This window comes from Canis lupus, chromosome 10, assembly GCF_048164855.1.
Source record: "Canis lupus baileyi chromosome 10, mCanLup2.hap1, whole genome shotgun sequence".
NCBI classification, from domain to species: Eukaryota; Metazoa; Chordata; class Mammalia; order Carnivora; family Canidae; genus Canis; species Canis lupus.
In genome coordinates, this window is record NC_132847.1 from 12,636,695 (window position 1) to 12,651,129 (window position 14,435).

General features: G+C 36.4%; 1 protein-coding gene across 4 annotated transcripts in view; it reads right to left on the reverse strand.

The window, feature by feature from the left end:
• Nucleotides 1-10,171: 10,171 nt before the first annotated feature.
• The window catches only part of LOC140641224 (palmitoyltransferase ZDHHC2-like), a 464,956-nt gene continuing 460,692 nt past the window's right edge, over nt 10,172-14,435 (reverse strand). For all 4 annotated transcript variants that reach the window (XM_072840734.1, XM_072840733.1, XM_072840735.1 and 1 more), the window contains one exon: nt 10,172-11,041. In XM_072840734.1, the coding sequence (XP_072696835.1) occupies nt 10,209-11,041 (833 nt within the window). In that variant the 3' untranslated portion in view covers nt 10,172-10,208. The remainder of the gene's footprint in view (nt 11,042-14,435) is intronic.

Below are 14,435 nucleotides of genomic sequence, written 5' to 3' on the forward strand. Positions count from 1 at the left end.
TCCACACACAAATGAGATCAAACACTTTTGTCTTTGTCTGATGTATTTCACTTAGCATAATGCCTTCAAGGTCCATTCAGATTGTTGGAAATGGCAAGATTTTATTATTTTCTCTTAGGAATGAATAGGGCGGGGGGTGGGAGTGAATGGGTGACGGGCACTGGGTGTTATTCTGTATGTTAGTAAATTGAACACCAATAAAAAAAAAATTGCAAAAAAAAAAAAAAAAAAAAAAAAAAAGGAATGAATAGTAAGTATTCCACTGTAAATAAATACCACAATTTCTTTACACATTGATCCATCAGTGCATATATATAGATTGTTTCCATATATAGGTGATTGCAAAAAATGCTCTAGTGAGCATAGGGAACATATAACTTCTCAGGTTTGTGTTTTTGTTATCTTCAGATAAATACCCAGATGTGGCATTACTGGATTACACTCTATTTTTAATTTTTTGAGGAATCTTTGTACTGTTTTTCATAGTGGCCACATACATCTATATTCCAGCCCAGAATACATATCTTTTTTCCACATCATCAGTGTTTTGTAGTTTTCAGTATATAGGTCTTTTACCTCTTTGGTTAAATGTATTCCTAGGCATTATTTTTGATGCACTTATAAATCAGATTATTAATTTCTCTTTCTGAATATCATTATTCATTTGTAAAAACTAGTTTTTGTATATTGATTTTGTATCCTGCAACTTGACTGAATTCATATATGAAATCTAATAATTTTAGTGGAGTCTTTAGGGTTTTCTATACAATACCATTTCATATTCAAATAGTGACAGTTTTACTTTTACTTTCCAATTTTTTAAAAGATTTTATTAATTTATTAGAAAGAGAGGGAGCATAAGCAGGGAGAGGGGAAGAAGGAGAAGGACAATCCGAGTGCCCACTGAGTTGGGAGCTCGATGCAGGGCTCAATCCCAGGACCCTGAGATCATGACCTGAGATGAATCAGATGCTTAACCTCTGGAGCCACCCAGGTGTCCCTCTTCCTTTCCAGTTTGAATGACTTTCATTCCTTTTTCTTGATTGATTATTTTGACTAGATTTCCAATACTATGTTGAATAAAAGTGATGAGAGTGAGCATTCTTGTCTTGTTCCTGATCATAGAAGGAAAGCTTTTGGCTTTTCACCTTTCAGTATAATTGTGTGTGTGTGTGTGTGTGTGTGTGTGTAAGGGGGCTTGGCATATATAATATATGAGCCATGCATGATTCATTTATATATACTTAATTGAGAGTGTTTAATAATCTTAAAGGGGTATTGACTTTGGCCAAATGCTTTTACCTGTATCTCTTGAAATGATCCCAAAATACTTGTCTTTCATTTTGTTAATGTGGCATATCACATTAGTTAACAAATGTTTAATCATCTTTCTGTTCCTAGAATAAACCTCACTTGATCATGGTTTATGATCCTTTTAATGATTGTTGAATTCTATTTGCTAATTTTTTGTTGAGGATTTTGCATCTATCTTTACCAGGGATATTTGCCTATAAGGCTCTTTTCTTGTGGTTACCTAGCTGTTTTGGTATCAGGGTAATGCTAGCCTCATAAAATGAGTTTGATAATGTTCCTTGCATTTGTACTTTTTAAAGAGATTAAAAAGGATTGGTACTAATTCTTCTTTACTGTTTGGCAGGCTTCACTATTGAAGCCACCTGGTCCTACACCTTTGTTTTGGGGAGATTTTTAATTACTGATTCTGTCTCTTTACTAGGACTTGATCTGTTTAGATATTTGCATCTCTTGATGGTTCAGTCTTGGTAGTTGTATGTTTCTAGGAATCTGTCCTTTCCTTCTAGATTATCAAATTTGTTAGAATTTTGTGGTATAACTCAGTGAAGGACTGTCTCTCTGATTGCTTTCTGTACTGTGCGTATATTCTTTCTGCACTGTGCATATATTCCAATCCTTTTTGGCCTGCAAAATTTCTGCTGCAAAATTTGCTAGTTCTCTTATTGAGGCCTCTTGTGCATAACAGGTTGTTTTACTTTTGCCACTTTTAAGATCCTCTTCTTTCACTTTTGACTTTTTAAATTATAGTGTGTCTTGGTGTATGTGTCTCTTGGTTCTTCTTATTTGGAACCATTGACTTACAGGATCTGGATTCTTTTTCTGGGTTAGGGGATTTTTCAGGCATTATTCTTCAAATAAGTTTTCTACCCTTTCTACTCTCTGTTTCCCTTATGAGACCCCAAATGTAAATACTGGTCTGCTTGATGTTGTCCCATTAGTCTCTTAACCTTTACTCACTTTTTTCCTTTACATTTTCGCTGCTCTGATTAAAGGAGTTCTAGTGTCTTTTTTTCAAGCTCACTTATTATTATCTTTTGTTGTTGTTCTGCTTTGTCTGGCCTGCTCTTGAACCTACGTAGCATATTTTTCAGTTCAGTTACTGTATTCTTCAGCTCTGTGATTTCAGTTTGTATTTTGTTATAATTTCTGTCTCTTTGGGTCTCTTTATGCTCATTATTCTGTGTTCAGTAAGCATCTTTATTATAATTACTTTGCACCCTTTACCAGGTAAATCACTTATCAGAGATTTTTACCTTTTTTCTCTTTTCTAAAATTTGGATCAAATTCTTCTCTTTCTTCTTTTTCTGTTACTCTCTCTGTTTCTTTGTATTAGTTAAGAGTCACCTCCCCTATCTCAAAAGAGTGCCCTTGTGTAGGAAACGAAACATTTGTTCAACCCTACCCTATTTCTTAGTTGTCTCTCCAGCCTTTGCACTTCAAGCACTCTATTTTATTTTCAATGGCTTCCAGTAGTTGAGCCATTTACACACCTGTCAGTGAACCCAAGCGGAGGGGCTTAGCACTTAGATTCAGGCAGGTTCAAAGACACACTTTCAGGTAGCAGCTTTTAAGGTGTACAAATACAGTATTGCAGGACCACAAATGTAAGCCCCAGTGGCCACCAGAGTCATCATGCACAGTAGAAGTGTTCCCTGACAGCACCCACAAAATCAGAGCACCAGGCAGATGGAGAACAGCAGTGGTTCAATGTAAACATGATATCCATCAGCCTCCATACTCTGAGAGCAATTTTGAAGGCTCCTAGATCTGTGCCAAACCAGAGGCCTACCCATCAGGCCAAAGTTCTTAAACCAACAAATAGGCCTCTTTTGCATAAAGACTAGGTGGGTTTGCAGTCTTCTGCCTGTGTAGTGTCCTGTGGTGTTAGTCAGCCAGGGACTGTCTCTCTGATTGCCACAGTCCTGTGGGACCTGGAGACACAAGTTTCTCTGGCCACCAGGGCCAGGTTATCAAGGGGGTGAGGGGGCTCTCCTGGGTGACAGACAGACACAAAATCAGTAGCAGATATGCATAAAAGCCCCCTTTCACTGCCACCTGATGGTGTAACCAGAGGGAGTTTGAAAATACCACCTGCTCTCTGTCATCTCTGGAAAGGATTACAGTCAGCTCTTAGATGTATGTTTAAATAGAAGCCTGCCCTTTGGGCCAAAGCTGTGAAGATAACCTAATAAGCCTCTTTTTGTATAAAGCCTAGGCTGTTGAGACTATTGCCTGTTGCTGTGTCTAGGGGGTTGGTGGTTGTTGAAGAATTCCTTCTCCATTGGGTATAGTTCTATGGGAGCTTGGAGAATAAGCCCTGCTGGCCACTGGAGCCAGGCAATCTGGTGGTGTCCTTTGGGTGGCAGCCACAAAAGACAGGTTGCCAGAGGTGGTTACAAGGTCCCTTACAGGAAACAGCATCAAACTGAAGTGCAAAGATGGGATATACTGTGAAGCAGAGAGAGCAAAGAAGGCACCAGCCTTCTTCCTGGAGAGAATCCTAGTAGCCCTGGACATGTGTGTTAAGTTACATGCCTGACCCTCTGGCTGACATTTGGAGATAAGTAAATAAGCCTTTTCACATAGAGTCTGGGCACCCATCAATTAGCTCCTTTTGCTCTAGTCTTTGGAGCAGGTGAGTCTGAAAGTATGAATCTTTTAAAAATTGTTTCTCATTTTGCTGTAGCCTTGTGGGTCTTGGGGATGTAAGTTCCACTGGTTTTCAAGGTTAGATATTTGAGGGCTCATCTGTCAGGAGCAAGTCCTAAAAGTTGAGGTTCTTGATGTGATGATGTTCAACTCTGTTTCTGGGGGAGAAGTTTCAAATTTTGAGTTATCTTCTGATTGTTACTGTATTGGAGGCAGAACTCATAGTGTGATTTTGTCTCAGCCTCTCTTATCTGCTTAGACATTTTTCTTCTTGTTTACCTGGTAAACGTAGGTGTTGCTCAGCTAGTTTTTACATTTGTTTCTGAGGAAACTGTTTCATATGAGCTGTAGATTTAGTGTATCAATGGGAAGAGGGGAGTCCAGGATCTTCTTATGTCATCATCTTGAAACAGAACCTTATCTGATAATTAAATTTGACTCTTACAGAATATTCTTACTGATCTTCGATTAACCTTTCAATTATATTAAGAATTTGTCAATTTACAGTTCTGTTTGCTTTGATACAGTCTCCTGGCAGTGTTTATACTTAAGCCGCTAAAAGTGCTCACCATCTAAAGTCTCCTGTGCTATTAAAAATAGATGTGTTGGTGAAATATTGATAAGACCTTTTTTTGCTCACAAAGAGAACTTTATCCCCAGTGTGTACGATTCCTTACTGTTATGGAAGGTTTTCCAGTATTTTCAGGATTCTTCAGTCAAATAATTTTGAGAAGGAAAGCATTTGGAGAATGCATTTAACCCAAACATATTTGTCACTATTGAAATTGATCCTCAATCCTTTTATAAGTTTTTAAATCAAAATAGTCCCATAGTCCTGTGGATTAGAAGTATCCCTCTCTATTGTCCACTTTAAAAAAATCTGCCTTACTTCAATGGGAAATGAATAAAAAAGAAAAACTCCACATTGTATCTTTTTTATGCTTTCTCTAGTCTATTCCATTGAAATTACAATATATATTCCATTTTTAGAAATTAACCTGGTTAACAAAAAAAAAAAGAAAAGAAATTAACCTGGTTATATTTGACTATCTTCAAGTCTGAAATAAAAACATACAAAAAATAACTTCAAAAATAAAAGAAGGCATCAGGAAAGAAATATCAAGGATGCTTCACACTTCCTTGGAGTTGTTATTTATGGAAATAATGTGGCTAAAGCTCCCATCTGATCATTTTCTCCCAATGTGTGTTGAATTCTTGAGAATTCTGCTGGAGCTTATAGAGAGCAAAGGTGTCAAAGTTGGCCTTAAATTCCTTGTTCTAACAGAGGTTTTGGTCTCCCACATCATTTATATATAGCTTCTCAACTTTTAGCTGCTGCTTTAAAGGCTCCCAAGTAACATTTCATACTGAAATGTTTGAAAAACACCAGTATAGGATAAATATTATCATTTGAGTCATCTGCCTTTTAGGCTACAAGCCGAAAGAGCTATTACTGTGTTCTTACATAATGAATTTGGGAGTAATTAGCATAGATTGTTCCAATAAACAATAATTAATGCAGTGAACTTCACTGTATACTTAATTCCAGATTAGGTGTGTGAATCTAGTTTCACATTGTTTTATTCAAATTATATTCATGAAGCAATAACTGAGAACCAAGTATGAAATGGGCTGCGAAAGGTTCTGTATTAAATCTGGGTAAGAAAATTTCTCATGTATTGCTTTGTCAGTACAGTATTAGTAAAGATAATCTCTGTTAATTAACTGCCTGGCTTTAATCCATGTTAATAGCTAATATAGGCTGTTCAGAATTTATATAAAATCTTAGGGCTAACTCTGGCCGATACAGTTGTTTGTGGTTTTGTATTTTTTCCCATATGTTAAATACTTTGGATTAGTGTCAACTCACTTTTCCTCTCTCACTTTCTTTCCCATTCCCTTCCTTCCTCTTTTTCCTCCTCCTGACACTCAAGAGATTTATCAAGTGCCTTCTGCTTATTGATATAGGAAATACCTAAAGTATTAAGAAAACAATAATGTCTAGATACTTTGTCTAAATTTAAGACACTCATTGCTTACAATATGTGTGTACAATGGTAAACATATATAAACTGAGGCAAAAAGGAAATATTTTTTGGAATTTCCTAACTTAATATTTATGTTACTTACATTTTAAATAGTAAGAGGAGTAGAGATTCCAGAAATTTTATCTTTAACTAAAAAAGACATCATTATCATCCCAACTAGTTTTTATTATAATTTGCTCTTTATCAGGAATCAAGTTAAATGTTTAAAATAATTATTCTTCTGCAATTTTTAGGACAACACTGTCAGGTACATATCAAAATACCTATTTTATCAGTGGAGAAATGGATGCAGATGGTTGAGTATCTTGCCCCCCCCCTTTTTTTTCCCACATCACGTAAGTGACATAGTGACCATTTGAATCTAGCCAGTCTGATACCAGTGTTTAAGTCCTTAAAGCCGCATTTTACTGTTTCATGTTTGGGTTAATACAGAAACTTCTTTCTCATTCATTAAATCAAGTAACTTACTGTTTGCCTGTGTTACTTCTTTGATGCTCTGTTGCATATATTTTTAATGATAATATGTTTCACATACTTTGAGGAGACACACATGTTAAGCATATGCTACTGCTTGGTCCTTTTATCATAAATCTTCTTCAAAAGCCTCTGCTATTGTCCCTCTCATATTTATAATTAAAATGAAACATCGAGCTTCCACACAAATTGGTCATTACAGTACAATTTTTAAAGGTTGGAAATGTTTCAAATTATTTTGGTAATCCGAGTTTTCTTTGTGTTCAGAACATTTCCTCTTGGCTGGAGCCAGATTTTTCTTTTCAACCAGGGAAGACAATTTTTTTTTTTTTTATCAAAACAAAAACAAAAAAAACAAACAAATTGTAAAGCTTCTCACCTTGTATTCTACTTTTCTACAGAATGTGTGGTTTGGGCTTTCCGTTACCTTTTTTGATTGTATAATCTTTTGTGCTTTCAGATTGATTTTTCTATGAAAAATTCTCTTGCTTGTATCCTGCTTCTCTTGCCTCTTTTCTGTTTTCAAATGTACACTCTATTTTTCATTACTTTCAGAAAATAGTTGTTGATGTGAGGGTTGGCTGAGAGTTTGTCAGTATTAGCTGCTGGTTAACCCTACACACCAGTGAGGGCTCAACTGGCAGTTTGAACTACTTTGGAAAAAAATTATCTGATTCCTTTCTCTGTACCTAGTGTTACATGAACTGTGTTTTTGGTTTGTTATGATTTTTTAATTTTGTTTTTATTTTTATTTTTTGTTCCTCTGGGATATTCATAGGGATGATTTTTACTCTTTGGTACTAAATTATGATCTAGGTTCTGATTTTAAAGATTTTATTCACTGATTTTAGTGAGAGAGAGAAGAGAGAGAGAAAGAGAGAGAGTGAGCATGAGCAGGGGGAGGTATAGAAGGAGAACCAGAATCCCCTGAGCAGGGAGCCTGATATGGGATTCAATCTCAGGACTCTGAGACCATAACCTGAGCCAAAGGTAGACACTTAACTGACTGAGCCAGCCAGGTGCCCTAGGTTCTGATTTTAAAGAATGACTTCTGTATTTGGTTGCTCTGTAATTAGTCTGAGCATTTTTATAAGTAGCAAACACACTGAGGTGAATGCATGTATGAGAACATGGTGATACATATTACTCTCATCTAGTAATTGGTCTGTTTCTTTTTTTTTTTTTTTTTTAAAGGTGATCAACCAGACTTTATTATGGTATAACAGGAGGGAATTCATGAATAAGCACTTCCTTGAATGTCCCATCATTGATTTAGATGCAATAAGTTTATCTTTGAAAATACAAACCCTCTTTTCACTACATAATGGCAAAGTTAACTAAAAGTATATGAAGTATTTGTACATTTAAAAAAAATCTTAAAAATTTTACCTATATATACGGTAGAATTTTGAAAAACAGGAAAAATCAAACATCAATCAAATGGATGATCAGGATAGTTGAAGTATAAGTGTCTAAGTATAAGTTTGAGTTGAACAATTAAATTTTTTAAAGCAAAATGTTTAAAATGTTTTTAAGGTACATTTTATAAATATGTACAAAATGTAGGTCTATTTGATGCTTTATTCACTCGGTAAACTTTATACTGCATATCTAATGAGATATGCCATCATCTCTAAAAATTATAACCACCTAGATTAAAAACAAAACAAAACCCTTAAAAGATTATTCACTGTATGAAAACAAAAAGGGAACCATTACAACTTAATGGAAAAAAATTTATTTGTAAAAAAATTTTTTTAAATCTGATTCTAATGTGTACTGACTCATGTATATCAATAATTACACAAAAGGAAAAACTTAACAGTACTCTAGCAAGGTAAAGAATAAAAACTTCTCTTTTTTTCTTCTATTTTGACAAGGAACATGTCACAGAATCCTATCCACAAAAATGGCTATAGTACTGTGCTTTGAAAAAAACCTGGCTGCATATAATTCTTAATACATCATGTGATGCTGTTGCCCTTAAGACTTCTAGCAGTAGCTATAGGTTCCAACCTGGCACTTCAGGTAATAAAAAATGATGACCAAAAAATCCTTTAAAAGTAAAAAGTAAGAATGTATCATATCTTCTGAGATTTCCTGAAACAGATTGTCAGATCAAAGTCTTTAGCTTTAAAAAAAAAAAAAAAATCTGAAAAAGAGTGCCATCCTATTACTCAAAGAATTACACTCAAATGATCTATAAAATGAACTTCACTGATACTGATTCTTTCACAAACTCATTTAAATATAAAACTTTATATTTTTAGAAAGAATGGGTTTTGCAAGGATCTTTTTTACTCCATTACCCTCTGGTCTACTAGTCTATTATGTGTTGCATTTTTGTCTAACTCAGATTTTGAAAAGTTTAATACCATTTTCTCTTTGATTAAATACCAGTTCCTTAGCTATGTAAGTTTTAAAAGATAACCTGCTTTAAATTCTCAAAATCAGTACCAAAAAATGTTTACAGCTTATTCTAATCTCTAACATTTACAAAACTTACACTCCACTCAAAAAAAAAAAAAAGAAAAAAGAAAAAAAGAATAAATTTTTTTCAAATAGTGCATACAAGGCACAAGAGCTTCCTAGTATATTTACTGAAGCCGAACATTTGGCATCAACAAACACACCACTTTAGTTTACCTTAAACTCAATTTCCAAACAGCACACCATTTAGTTCATATTGAACTAAATTTCTAAAAGTATATTTCTTTTAATGATTTGCATAATTTAATCTTAAGTATTTGAAGAAATATAAAGTATAACTGTCATACTTTCGATGAGGGGACACAGAAATAATATAGAATACCAATGGAGGATTAATCTATTGGCCCATTAGGAATTATTAACAAATTCAATATTTTAGCTATATGTTCAATAGAACAAATAACTTTTAAAAAATGAGATTTTTTAAAAAGCCAGAATGGCAAAAGAACATCATAAATGATTTTTTATAATTTTCAGCCAATTTAAGAGGATCAGAAGAGATGAAAAATATATTGTGGATGTAGTAGTAATTAATGTATTAGTTATGATAAAAATTGCTAGCTAGTTGCTTATCAGTGAGCTCAGGCTTCAATGACCATACATCTTTCCCAGCAGGGAACAAAGGCTAGAATTAGATTAAAGTCTGGCAAAAATGGTGGTAATCTTCAACTGTAGGCCACTTAAAATTTGCAATGAATTCATAGTCATTATAGTTCACTCAGTCTGGGGCTGGATTCACAACAGAGGGAATGCTACCTCCAACTCGTTGGTAACTAGTAGGTTTTATAAATAAAGCTGTCATTATACGGTAATTTGAAATCTTTCAAATTTCAATATCTTAAATAGTCTCAATTTTCGGAATCAGAAACTCAGATGATTAATGGGCTTTTTATGTATAGACATTGTACTACCCAAATATTTGGGTGAAAATCAGCCCATGAATTTATTCCAAGTTTTTATGATAGAAGATACTTTTGCCTTTGATTCATAAACCATAATTACTTCTAATATGTAAGAGGAATTTGTGTTAGTTCAAACAATCTGTATATTGAATTTAAAAATGTGTTATGTTTTAAGCAACAGCTTGGAGAGAACTAACCAATTCATATTCTGCATATCCAGCCAAAGGAAAATGGGAACAACTGGCCAATGGTGCCTTCCTGTGGGAAGCCTCTTCCATCCACCTACAGCATGGATACTTCCATAAAGTATGAATTTATTTTGTTTGAAGAGTTAAGTCTCATTCTCCATGGTTAATGCAGGATTGCTCATACCAGCTTTGCCTTTTCCCGGGTTTGTGCTGCTTTCTGTCCAAGACTGAGAATCAGTGAGAAGATGGCTCTGGGACTCTCTCAATGGCTTTGCAGGAAACTGATGGTTTTCAGGATTTTTCGATGTTGAATTCAATCCTGCAGGAGTAGATGCTTGTTCAGGATCCTGATTAACAAGGCAAGTTGGAAAGGAGCAGCCATCACCTAGACTTGAAAAAATGGGTAGCAACCAGTACTTCTTTTCATCACCAAAAACTTGTCGCATGTTTTTACTGAAACCCAAGCTGAATCCATTCTTATCTGTTCCATGTCGAAACACGGGACTTCTAAATGCCTCTAATGTAGATTTATTTTTGCTGACTAGCCAACAATGATAGCCAAACAGAGAAGACAAGCTGACAGAAAACATAGCTGCAGCAAAGAATAAAAACATAATATGGAACTTGGCTTGAGTATCGGGTAGGCCATTTGTCCAAAATTTGATAAAATACTGTAAATCTGTAGCAGCAATAAAAAGGCAGTACAGCAGAGAATAAGCCAAGAAAAGGAGGAAAAATTTGTAATTTGAAAATCCAACACAATTGTTCACCCATGGGCAATGATGATCCATCCTCAAAATACATTTATCACAGACGGAACAATGATGGCAGCGGTCTGGTTTTAGGAGTTGGCATCTGTCACAATATCGGATTGCTCCGGACACGGTCCGGGTATAGATGGGAAGATCTTTGGCTGCTCGCCTGAGAACTTCCTGATGGGCTTCTCCTCTTGGCTCTCTCTCCAACAATTCTTTTTCTGCATAAGAGAGATGGAATTCTCTGGAAGGATTCATTGGGGATGTAAAGATAGTTTTCCAATATGACCAGACAAACATTGCAAAAAGTAGATGATAAGCAGTCAGGCACACAACCTGCTCGCCAACATTTTCCATGGACACTATGCGCAGCTGGACGGCGTAGGCGTAGTGGGACCGGCCGAGCAGGAGGCTGATGAACACCCCGGGGACCCAGTAGAGCACCCGCCGGCACCGCCGCCTGACGCTGCCCGGCCCGAGGGCGCCGGGTTCCAGCCGCAGGCACCTGCCCAGCTCCGCCGCCGCCCGCGGGCCTGGCTCCGGGGCGGACTGGCCGCGCCCCGCGTCCCCTGCGGGACCGACCCGGGGGCGGCGGCCGGGGGCGCTGCGGCCACTGCGGCCGCCGTGGCGCTGAGTCCCCATCCCGCAGCCCCACGCCGGCTGCCCGCTGCTCCGCACGGTGGGGGCGGCGGCGCTGGGAGGGCCGGTCTGTTTCTTTAGGTACCTTAGGTTCTGTTGTGTGACCCAGATTAATTCTTTTAATGTTCTGACAACCCCATCTTCATTTCTCTTCGGAGGTCCATATAAGTAAGGTGTCTTATCTAATACTTTTTAATGCTTTTATTTATTTATTCAGGAGAGACACAGAAAGAGAGGCAGAGACAGAGGCATTTTTGAAAAAGTGTATTGTTTTTACAGAATACATTTTTTGAGAAGCAGGCTTCGTGTGGGGAGCCCAAAGCAGGACTCAATCCCAGGACCCCAAGATCAGGACCTGAGCCAAAGGCAGATGCTCAATCACTGAGTCACCCAGGTGCCCTGTGAGGTGGCTAATACGGCCTCAGTAGTGGAGAGGAAGTTGTCCTCACATTCACAGGGAGAGGTCTGGTCCTTTGGCCCATTCTTGTGCAGAGGGACAACTTGGCCTGCCTGTTAGACTTCTGACCCCTGAGCTATGCTGGTACCACTCCTGAGCAAAGTGCAGAACCTGAGAAAGGAGTTACTGCCTTTTTCTCTTTTCAGTAAAGGCCTTATCATATCTCCTGATTATTTAGCCTCACATTAGCCACTCCATCTTTATCTCATGGATGCCTTCAGGCAGACACTTGCTAAGGCGCAAGTTGGATCTTGCAGGGCAGCTTAGGACAGAGCACTGGTGGAAGTTGGTGGCTTATTTTTTCCAAGAAGTGACATGTGAAACAGGAAAATATTTAACTTTAATATTTTTTTTCAAATGTATGTTCAGTCTTCAAAAATCAAAACTTTTTAATGAGAAAAAAACTTTATTTCAGTGACATTAAGAAGCTTAAATGTTTCTGAAGAACCACTGCTTAAAATAACTCAGGGTTTTGGAGTGCCTGGTTGGTACATTTAGTTAAGCATCCAACTCCTGGTTTCAGCTCAGGTCATGATCTCAGGGGTCCTAGTGAAACGGAGCCCCACATTGGGCTCCATGCTCAGTGGGGAGTCTGTTTGATATTCCCTCTCCCTCTGTAATCTCTGCCTCTTTGCCAAAAAAGGGACATGATAACAACACAAACCTCGTAGAACAATTTAGGATAAAGAAAGATAATCTCTTACCATAATAGTTAATAATACTCCACAAATGTGGCTTCAGGTATTAAAAATGATCTTGTGCACTCCCATATTAATGACACATTGTATCGAATCCTTTGTTTCTAATTTTCAAAACACAAATTTACGAATACAATCCATAGATTAATGTATGATTATCTGTTCGTAATGCTCTTATTTATGTTAACATTTTACATGCTATTTCTCTCATTGGGAAAATGCTATAAATAAGGGAGCACAAAAATAATATAAATCTCTGAGATCTTTCTTATAATACACCCAAGAAAATATTATCCTGATTCAGTGTAAGCATTGCCAAGAGCCCAAAAGGAGAAAAGTAGAAAATAAATGATTTTGAAATGCTTTTTCTTTTACCTCTTTCAGTCTATTACCACCAAAACAGTCAAAGAAATATTTTTGAAACATTAAGCCATGTCGTATCACTGTCTAGTAACTTTTTACAACTAGAATAAAACCCCATGTTATTACTATGATTTTTAAATCCATACATGTTCTGCACTCTAACCTTTTGCCAGCTCCCATCCTCTTGTTAGCACCCTTAATAGTTTCTTTTCCACCACATTGGCCTTTTTGCTATTGTCTGGGAAAACACTCAGTCTCCTACTCTTAGGTTTATGCACTTTCTCTTCTCTCTGTATAATATTATCTTTCCCTAAATATTCCCTAATATCTTCCCTATAAAGTGAAGTGACTCACTTCATCTAAGGTGTTGTTCTTAACCCCCAGCAAGAGCAGTCCCTTAACTATCTTATCTTAAAGTATACTTTTTTAAAATAAAACATACATGGTTTATTTAAATTCAACTAGTCTTTGCACTTAAATTCCAAATGATTTTTTTCATTATATTTCTGAAACTACTAATGCATTCTATGTGGATTGATTTAAAATGAAAGAAAACAAAAAATAAAAGTACACTTATGACTATTTTTTACCTTTTCTATTTTCCCTTACAAAATGTTTACTATATATATATGTTTATAGTTTCTTAGATCATGCTCCCACACTAAAATATATATAAGAATAGAGTTATTTCTGAAAGAAACAGACTTCTAACTACACAGAACAAATTAATGGTGACCAGAGGGGATGTGGGTGGGAAGATGGGGAAGATAGACGATGGGGAGTAAGGAGGGCACTTGTTCTGATAAACACCAGCAACGTATGTAAGTTAAGTGCTGAATCACTATATATACAATGGAAACTAATACAACATTGGATGTTAAATACCTAGAAATAAAATCAAAACTTTAAAAAAGAATTATTGTTAATTTTTAGGTACAATTAAAAAATAGGGGATCCCTGGGTGGCTCAGCGGTTTAGTGCCTGCCTTTGGCCCCGGGGGTGATCCTGGAGACCCAGGTTGGAGTCCCACATCGGGCTCGCTGCATGGAGCCTGCTTCTCCCTCTGCCTGTGTCTCTGCCTCTCTCTCTCTCTCTCTCTCTCTCTCTCTCCCCCCCTGTCTCTCATGAATCAATAAGTAAAAATTTTAAAAATAAATAAAAAATAAAGCTTCCCACCCCCCCAAAAGACATACCTTTACATATTTGAGGTTTGTAGTTGAGAAATTCACAATAAAACCATCTTGAAAAAATGTATTGTTTTTACAGAATACATTTTTTGGAATGTATATAAGGGACCAGATTTGAGGTTGGAAATAACTCACTGTAATTACCTTCATAAATGCAATATGAGATATTGATGGAATTTGTATGTTAAATCAATGATTATTAACAGCAAATTGACAATAAAATAATGTTAAAAATCTATAAAAAAGGAGAAAACCAAGAATAGAGTTATTT